Source organism: Physeter macrocephalus, chromosome 7, assembly GCF_002837175.3.
Source record: "Physeter macrocephalus isolate SW-GA chromosome 7, ASM283717v5, whole genome shotgun sequence".
Taxonomy (NCBI): domain Eukaryota; kingdom Metazoa; phylum Chordata; class Mammalia; order Artiodactyla; family Physeteridae; genus Physeter; species Physeter macrocephalus.
The window spans coordinates 21,596,048-21,606,578 of NC_041220.1; the positions used below are offsets into that span (position 1 = coordinate 21,596,048).

Sequence of the window (10,531 nt, forward strand, 5' to 3'; positions counted from 1 at the left end):
GCACAGGCTCCGGACGCGCAGGCTCAGCGGCCGTGGCTCACGGGCCCAGCCGCTCCACGGCACGTGGGATCCTCCCGGACCGGGGCACGAACCCGTGTCCCCCGCATCGGCAGGCGGACTCTCAACCACTGCACCACCAGGGAAGCCCATATGGAATATTTTTAAACAATCCTGAAAACAAGGCACAAGTCAAACGCAGTTAACAATGCTCACTCATAAGACGGTAGGAACAAACCCCAAATCATCAATAACCCTTTGGAAATTAGAAGACTAAAAAACCTTGTGGCAAAATGTGTTTGTTTGCATTTTCTAAAAGTCATTATGCATTCTTGTGGGTCTCTTTACTAAATAGTATCAACAATAAGATAAAGAAATAAAGTGGAATATAATTTGGGAAGTCTAAATTGTGTTTAGCATTCATGAAATGTGCTTCTACACTAAACTGTATCAAGACAAAGGAAATGAAGTAAAGTAAATCTTTGACAAGTAAAATTCAGCTTCTGAGAATTTATTATTTTTTTCCAGAGATCAGCCATTTAGTGTCATCAACCTTATTAAGTAGCAACACACAAACAAATATATGTCAATTATGCTCAAGTCCCTTCTAGCAAATCCAATGAACAATTTTTCATTCAATTTAACTTGACTTTTCAGCAGCAATTAACGCCATTGACCGAACTCACTTTCTTGATATAATCTTTTTTCTCAGCTTCTAGGAAGACATATGTTCCTGGTTTTCTTCCTACATCCTTCACCTTTGCTTTTCAATATCCTTTGCAATCTCTTCTTTCTAGATCTAGAAAATGAAAATTTAAATCTATTCAGTTTTGATTCTTAGATACCCTTCTTTTTTCGATAGACATTTCCTCTGCAGGTTATCTCACTGACCTATGAGGTATACTCCAAATGTGGATTTCCTTTAAGCCCATCTCTCACTGTTCTCTAACTCATGAAATGCATCATCATCAATCTAGTTTAAAAGCCAGAAACACAAGTGTCTCCTCATACCTTGTACTCTCTCGCCCTATAAGTTCAATCCATTACTAAGCCATATCAGTTTTACTTACTAAATATTGCTCACTTCTCTCCATATCGCTCCAGTTCTGACACTTTAGTCTACGTTTTCCTTTTGCCTACACTGCTAGGCTAGCCTCCTAACTGGTCCCCTACTGTAGGTTTGTGCACACACCCTAAAGTCCCTGGTCTGTGAGGCTATTTTAAAAAGAAAGACCTCAGCATGTAATTCCCCTGCTCAAATACTTCAATAGATTCCAGTTGTTGTATGGATTAAAAATCTTTAACATGAACAATATGGCCTTGCTGTCACTGTCCCCTCTCTTTCTCAAGCTTAATCCTCTGCCTCACCTCTGCATTCCAGGAATGCTGGTCTGCTTTACTTCCTGAACTTTTCCTTCCTAATCTCCTACCCCAGGGCCTTTATATGTGCTCCTCTCTCTAACTGAAACACTCTTCCTCTCCGCCTTCCCTAGCACTATCTTCATCTAATTAATTCTAACCCCAAGTTTTAATCCAGCATCTCTACCTCAGTGGAGCCTGCCCTGATCCATACTTCTCCCTGCATATCTCTTTGTAATACTGATCACATTCTAACTTGACATCTCTGTGTGTGATATTTCTCAAATTACCTCTCATTATCTGCCTCTCATTAGACTCCAAGGTCAATAAGGGCAGAGATGCTATCTATTTAGTTCCCCGTTTCATGTCCAGAACCAAGAGCACTGCCAGACACATTGGCTGCTCAATACGTATTTTGTTGGGTGAAAGCATATCACACATTAAGTTTCCCACCCAACCTCCAGTGATCCATCTGTCAGAGACCCTTGTTCCAACAGACACTGGCTTCCTGATAGCATAGGTACAGACCTTTTGGAGAAGGTTATCAGGCTATTGGATAAAGCAGTGCTGCTTTTGACTGAAGTAGAAAGAGCTGGGCAAAGAAGGGAAGGACAACAAAGGAAAAAAAACAAACGAATATAAAACGATGAGACTAATTCTGTTGTCTGTCTTGGAAACTAGCATCTAAAACAACCCAAAAGAATAATTCCCAAAAATTTTCAGAAAATCATTGTATCATTTAGAGAAGGCTTCTTTGAAAGATTTTTCTTTGAATATGCTAGTACACTATTTGTTTTAAAACTGCCTTATTTTATTACATATTAACAGTAAGTTGCTACAAAATAGTTGTTAGAGGGAGGTAAGGGTAAGAAAAGACATGCTTCTTATGGTTGCTCTATCTAATGCCTGCCATAGAAAAGCTTTGCTTTTTGTTTGTTTGTTTCTTTGTTTCATCATTAATGTCATTTAAATATCTCCATTAAAGAGTCTGTTCAAGTTTAGTCAAATTAAATTTTTGAGACTTTTTGACATTTTGTGAGGGGGGTGTGGGTGGGGTCCAGTTGAAAATTTCAGCACAGTCAAGCTTCAATCAGTGGTCTAGAAGAGTGTTTTTCTTTTTTTTAACTTTTATCAATTGCCTTTGCATAATTATGATGTTTATGCATTTTGCATTGTTGATGGAGATGGCAGAAACTGCTAATTGTTCCCTAGTATTTCTTTTTCCTTTCTTACATGGCAATATAACTTTTATCTGGGCACATGACTACCCAGGTAATTATTGCACTTCCTGACTCCCTTGCAGCTAGGTGTAGTCATATAACTAATAGCCAATGGCATGTCAGTGGAAGTGATTTTTACAAATTTCTGATCAGGTCCTTAAAAGAAGGGCGCAGTCATGCTCTCCCCCTCACTGACTTTTTCCTTTTTCTGGCTGCAGTGCTAACAAGGGAATGATGGATGAACCATCCAGAACCATGAAAAGGGTATTACTAGTAAAACAAAATAGAGCCTGGATCCCGTGATCAGGGAGCCATGACTTCAGCCCTGAACTGCCTCATTCCAGATTTTTATGTTAAAGAGAAATGGGCATCTATCTTTCTTAAGCCTCTGGCATTTTGCGTCCCTGTATTACAATATAAAACCTACATTCTAACTAGTTTTAAAGATGTGTTACTTAATTTAAAAATTTAGAAAGAAAAAACAAACTAAATTATTTGTTCAGTCAGTGCAAAGGCTAGTTTGGGGAGTGATTCTCCTCATGAATAGATACGCACTTTTCTAAATCACAATGATTACATTTCGTGAGTTATATCTGAGGGCTCACATCAAAGTATTCCGAGAAAAGGGAATTAAGATTTACTGGAGATTTTACATATTTACTCATTTAAACTCCTAAGTAATTCTGTCAGGTAAGTATTGTTAAGGTCCACAGCTAATGATTCCTGAGCAGGCATGTCAACACAGGTTTCTCAGATCTCAAAACATATTTTCTTCCTGTTATAATTACTTTCAAGTTATTTAAAGAGATTCTACAACTATATGAATACCTAATCAATAGTAAATATAAACTATTTGAAGGAAGTGTTAAATTGCATTGCTTTATATTCTTACATTTATTTTTGCAAATGTAGTCACAGACATGTTGAAATTCTAAGAACTGACTCACTCAAAACTTAGAAAAATTAATTTGACAAAGGAAAATATCCCTTTTATCTTAGCTCAATTTACTTACTTAGATTATTCTTTTACATTAACTGCTTGGAGTTGAATACTCATAAAGTAAAAAAGAAAGGCTTTTTATAACCCTAGAAAGTATTGCTCTGCTCTCTGACCTATCATTCTCTTTACAAGCTGTAGGAGAAAATTGTGTTTACAATAGGTTATGTAAGCTATATATAAAATTCTCCTTTAAATGGCTATTTTGGCCCACTTTCATAGCACACATTATGAACAATGCAACAAATGAAGTTATCTTCTTATTTTTCTTTTACTGGTGAAACTTAAACAAGCATAGCAATTCATTATAATAAGAAAACCAAGATGTTTTTAGCTCAACCATTGGCTTTCCTTTTAGATACCTGAAGGTAAAGAGTAAAATGCTATTTGATGGATTTTTGTCTCCTATTACGAACATTTCACAACCCTCCTGTGGTTGTTTCACTGAAAATATTTCTCTTGTTAACCAAGATTCTTTACTATTATTGTATTTCTCTACCAGATTAAAAAAATAACAGTATTCTGTGGTCATCCCTATAGGTTTCTTCACCCAACATCAATATTTAAAAGCCCTTTTCCTTGCCTCACTCTACTATTGAAGCTGAGAAAGCCAGATTCTCACATTTTTAACCACCCGTGCAGCTAGAGATGATCATGTGAGACAGTTTTAGACAATGAGACCAAGGGGACATCTTTAGAGCTGTGGCTCACAATAGCCACCTTCCCCCATTTTCCCTCCATCTATGCCCCTTTTCTCCCTCTTTTGGCTAAATATGAATATGATGTTTGGAACTACAGTGTCCATTTTGAAACCATGGGACCACAATTTATTCTTTATTTTACTTAAATTCTATTTCAGATTTTATTCTTTCCTCCATGACTAGAATGTAATATTGTGAAACGTGGTGTGTTTAGAATGTGAAGCCGTAAGTTAAAATCTACTACTTATTAGCTCTGCAATTTTGGCTGTAACTGATTTTTTGTACCATGATTATAACATCTAAAAAAATAGGCATTTAAAAAATCTACCATTCAGGAATGTTATAAGAGGTAAACTATATAAAACCTAACACATTATAAGTGCTTAACATGTGATAGTTATTATTATTTCTTAAGATTCTTTGAATCTATTTCATTGTACACATTTATCCTACACCTAAGATATACACCCTTTCACATCACTCCATGCATCTTAAATATCTCCCAACTGCTTACATTACAGTGCTCTAAAATCCTTTTAAGGACAGTCTCTCAATGCTGTCATGCTCAAAAGGTGTCCACACCCCTCATCCAAGAAAGAGCAAATCAAACTTTGAAGGAGTGCTCCTATGTAAACAGCTATTCACCTCAAGGAATTAAGCTTTGTGTAATGAATATCTTCTGTTTTTTTTCTGGTTTGTTTGTATTTAATTAAACTTTTAATTACTAGAAATTTTAGATTCACATGTATTTGTGAAATTTGTAGAAATAATAGAGAGAGATCATGCATTTGGTAGTACGTTTTTACAAGGAATTTGTCCATTTCATCTAACATGTCGAATTTATGTGTTTGGAGTTGTTCATAGTACTCCCTTATTATCCTTTTGATGTCTGCAGGGTCTCTAGTGGTATCTCTTATTTCATTCATGATATTTGTCATTTGTATGTTCTCTCTTTTTTCTTTGTCAGTCTTTCTGGAAGTTTGTCAATTTTATTGATCTTTCAAAAAAATCAACTCTTTGTTACATTAATTTTTTTTCTATTTTTGTATTTTCAAGTTAATTGATTTCTACACTGTATTTATTATTTTCTTCTTTCTGCTTGCTTAGAATTTATTGTAATATTTTTCTAGATTCTTGAAGTGCAAGCCTAGATAATTGGTTTGAGAATTTTTCTCTCTCTTTTTTTTTTTTTTTTTTTTTTCGGACGCGCAGGCTCAGCGGCCATGGCTCACGGGCCCAGCCACTCCGTGGCATGTGGGATCTTCCCGGACCGGGGCACAAACCCGTGTCTCCTGCATCGGCAGGCGGACTCTCAACCACTGCACCACCAGGGAAGCCCTTGAAACATTTTTATCATGGCTGTTTTAAAATCTTTGTCAGATAATTACAAAATACTTCTCATCTGGTGTTGGCATTTATTGATTGTCTCTTTTCATTTAGTTAAGAGATCTTTCTGATTCTTGTTTCTTGTATGATAATTGATTTTCTATTGAAATCTGACCATTTCCATTGTATTTAAGGAGAAGAAAAGGAGAAAGTGTAACTCTTCCATCTTCCCAGAAGTAGAAGTCCATAATTCTAATATCTTTTAAAATAGATATTTTATGTAGTTTTCTCTTTTAGAAAGAAATACTCATTATAATAAAGTTGCTTATAGAAATAAGTATATATGTATATAACACCTTCATATTCAAATAGAAGTGTGATCTATAAATATATATGCAAATTACTTTTAAAGTATATTCATCAATCCCACATTCCATCACAGGGCACTGAAAAAATTCCCTTGGAAAAAGTCATATGTTTACTTCATTATTTTGTTATTATTCTTCTGTCTATTTAATTTTTTTGTCTATTTCGTATATTAGTTTTTCTGCTTTCTTTTTCTCATATTCTTGATAAATAGAGATCTGTGTGTGCATGCTTATGTATATATGTTTATATTATTTATGTATATTTAATTTTTACTAAAACCAAACACTATTGCCAATATAATTTTATCATTTTATTCTGCTCTTATTTTCATATGAAGTTGCTCATTTATAACTAATGTCTTAGGTTGGTTGTGAATTTTGCTGAACAAATATTAAACTACTCCATTTTAATTTTTCTGCTTGGAGAACAGTTGTGCCAACGTCATCAAGTATTCTTAAGGGTTGCACATTTTATTTTAAGGAGAGAAAAATTTATGGCATTTTCCAATTTCGATGCCAGTGTTTAGAAATGATGCCTATTTTCATCCTTGAAATTTAAAAAGAAGCATAACTACTCAAATCAGGTTTTTCTAGTTAGGGTATCTTCTGGGGAGAAATTCTTTGGGGATTATGTTAGTAACCATTTCTGTGATTTTTCACACCTTTGTTTTGTGTTCTGTACAGTTTATTTATTTGCAGGTATAATACTAGTAGCATGATTATGAAATTGAAAACAGAAGTGATTCAGCTAGTTATCATAGGCTAGAATATTAAAGGGTATCTGCACTGTGTCTTAATTAATTAAATATCCTTTTCTGCATAGTGAGAGCTTTTGTTCTGATTCTAAGAACGCTGATACTTCATTTTAAAAGTTCAATGATATAAGCTGTAGCATTTCTCACATTAAAGTGTCGTAGTGCCTCTGTGTGAGAAATTGTACTTCTAAGATTCCTTCTGGGAACTCATGCTCTTTTGAATTCTCTGTGTCTCAGAATTTCAGAGCTGAAGGAACCCCAGAGGTTATCTTATGCCTAACTTATACAAGAGTGTAGTAACTCTATGACACACTAATCTCTACTCATTAAATCTTGTACACTTTGGGGAAGAAATAGTAAGTTTATCTCTTTATTTAAAAATGTCAAAGACGAGATAATAGCCTATGCAGAACTCTCATGGCCATTGACACAAGTTTTTAAGAAACTTTATAAACTAATATTAGGGTTTTTATAATTTCTTAATTCCTTTTATCAAGTCCTATAGCTAAAACATTCTTTTTGAGCTTTAGCATAAAGAATGTGCAAATATATTGCCAGTAATGTTTTGCCCCACTGTTCCTATCCAAGACTTCCTGAAAAGACTGAGTAATAATTACTCTAATATAAAGTTTTCACAACATTATTTATAGAATAGGTCCCACTCAATATCAATATTCAACCACATAAGCAGTCATAGTTATGCTGATACTTAAATAAGCTTAATTTAATCCACATAACAGACATACCCATGTTACGTATTGTAGGCCTTAAACAACTCCTTGTTGCTTGATGAATTAAAATCTTTTTGTCAGACATACAAGGCACTTTTTGAAATGCCCACTTCCTCTCTCTCATTCTTCTGCAGTCTTATGGAAATTCCTGAAATCCTTAACCAGGTCATGCTCCATGACACCTCCCTGACTATGTGCAATTTGTGCCTTTAGTCCAGAGCTCCTTATGTGCATAGCAATCTCAACTTAGGTCATCTCCTCCATAGAGCCTTTCCTGACGGTTTCTTCCTCTGTGGAATTGAACCACTTCCCTTTTTGCCTGCCCTGTACCTGACCCTGTAGAGATTTTGTATAATAGTACCTAGAACTCAGTTCATTGCCCCAAAACAATGACAAGTCCCTGAATGTCTTCATGGCAGAGCTTGTTGTCTCATCTCCCCTCCATCTGCTTTTTTTTTTTTTAATAAATGATCCAGAGCAAAGGGCTTCACATAGTTCATAGCATTAAGTCGATTAATGTTGGGTTTTGCTTTGCATTCCATAGCTATAGGTTGAGAAAAAGACTTTCATCCTTTCTCTCCACTTCTAGGTAGGACTTTTAGAAAATCCAGAAAGGCCTGAACCACTTTATTATTTGAGGTGCCCAGATTATTGAAAAATGAAGAAATAGAGTAACTTTTTTTTTTCAATCCAGTCATTTAATTTCTGTGACTCCGTATTGGCGATATGTATAATTTATTTGGAAATCATTTCAAACGTCTTTATTGGACACTTTTGTTCCACAGTTCTCTCTCCACCCCATGGCTTTGTTGATTGGCCCACTTCCTCAGCTTTAATCAACTATGTCACACGTCGATTTGGTCCCAGCCATTACTTCACAAAACTCAGTTCAAAAGAACGGTGGCCTTTGCGATAGGTTATGTCATTGGTAGTAGAACACTTGAATTCTGCATGGCTCCTCCCAAAATGTTCAGATTAGGGAAATAAAGTTGATATATAGTTATTTTATATTTAAAGGGGAAAAATAGGCCAAGATGAGTATTCTCCCTCACTTTGACACAGAAATAAAGTAATCTATTTAAGACTATTCCATTGCTAACCCTTAAGGTGAAGAATCAGACTCATCATTTTATTATTTCATTTATTAAAATGTAACATGTATTTTAACAGAATTTATTATTGAAACAAATTTCAGTGTTATCATTGACCTCCTGTTATGCTCTTCTAAAATTAGTGAGTATTTAAGTAAATTAACTCATCCAAAAGCAAAGACTTATTTCTTGCATCCGTTCTTCTATTATTCTAATAATTGGCTTTTAGGCAAGTCCCTAATGTTTTGTATTATTCTTTTAAAAAAAGGTGTAAGTATTATTAAAGATTACTCAGTATTTACTCCAGTCAATAATTTTCTATTATATTACACTAAGGTGAGTTTCTCTGTATATACCTGAACTAAGAAAAAATTTCCTTTTCATTTGAAAACAGAATGACATTGATGAACTTGATCATATTCTCACATCAACATTCAAACAGGAGATACCATATTATGAGTTCCGATCACTCCAAACTGAAATCTACCCTCAAAAAGAATGTGAGTATTTTCCAAATGCATCAGTTATTCTATTTGTCACATTTCAGTGTATGTAACTACTTAATATTATAGCAATATTTGTAATATAAATATTATAGCATTGCTGATGAAATGTTTTGACAATTCCCATCCCCTGGTGAGAGAAGTGGTTTTTATTCTAAGGAAATATTTGGATAATGTGTGATGAAAATTGTTCATCATAGCATTATTTATAATTACCAAAAATGGAAATAACTTCCAAAGATAGGTAACTGATCAAATAAATTTTGGTGCATCTGTTAATGCAACCATCATAAACAAATTTTATCATAAATTGATTTGCTGGCTGGAGTGATGCTTTGATATATACTTAATTGAATAAAAGCAGGGTATACAGCAGTAGATAGAGTGTGATCCTCTGTTTTAAAAAGTACATATGTTTAATAGCATATGTTTATATATATGTATATATATACATATATATAAATTGAAGGTCTGGACAGATATGCATCTGCTAACAGTTACGTTTGGGTTGTGCAATTTCGGAGATTACATTTTTTCAGTTTGCTTTATCTGTGTTTTGTACAATGACTACATATTATTTTTATCATATAAATATATATATACATAGATAAAGAATAGCATATATAGGAGATACTATAAAAAATCATACTTCTAAATGTTATCACGAGCTCAGTAGCATACTTTCTATATTAGTTTGTTCCTGTGTAGTTGGTTGACACATTGTTTATAATAGATTTATATGCCCAGTATGTGCCAAACACTACGATGGAGATGTAATGGTGAGTAAGACAGGCATGGAGCAAAAGGATATTAGAGGTCTCCTGTAGGCATACTGTAGGACTAATGAGCAGAGATTTTTTTTCTGTATATTTTCTGTGCTATTTGAAGCAGTTTTATCATCAGGCTGGCAGGCCTGAGGGAAGCGGGAAGAAAAGAATAGGAGCCCTAAGGCACAGCCGACTGTGATTCACCCAGATGTGCTAGAACCTGCATTATGTATGGTGAGGTTACATTATGGGGAAAGGTCAATGGTAGGCTAGTTTTGAATAAATAATTTGTGATAGTAGTGCAAACTTATTTTTATTTCCCATATACATTTTTTTTTTTTCCGGTACGCGGGCCTCTCACTGTTGTGGCCTCTCCCGTTGCGGAGCACAGGCTCCGGACGCACAGGCTCAGCGGCCGTGGCTCACGGGCCCAGCCGCTCCGCGGCACATGGGATCTTCCCGGACCGGGGCACGAACCCATGTCCCCTGCTTCGGCAGGCTGACTCTCAACCACTGCGCCACCAGGGAAGCCCTCCCATATACATTTTAACAACACGATTCACTTACAAAGGTTAGACATTAGGTTGGGATAGAAAAGGAACATGACATGATCTCTCACTTAAGACACTCATCGGGCTTCCCTGATGGCGCAGTGGTTGAGAGTCCGCCTGCCGATGTAGGGGACACGGGTTCGCGCCCCGGTCCGGGAGGATCCC

General features: G+C 35.4%; 1 protein-coding gene across 4 annotated transcripts in view; it reads left to right on the forward strand.

The window, feature by feature from the left end:
- Positions 1-10,531, forward strand: part of BANK1 (B cell scaffold protein with ankyrin repeats 1) — a 319,375-nt gene that overhangs the window by 103,489 nt on the left and 205,355 nt on the right. For all 4 annotated transcript variants that reach the window (XM_028491690.1, XM_028491692.1, XM_028491691.1 and 1 more), the window contains exon 6: positions 8,940-9,045. In XM_028491690.1, coding sequence (XP_028347491.1) covers positions 8,940-9,045 — 106 coding nt within the window. The remainder of the gene's footprint in view (positions 1-8,939; positions 9,046-10,531) is intronic.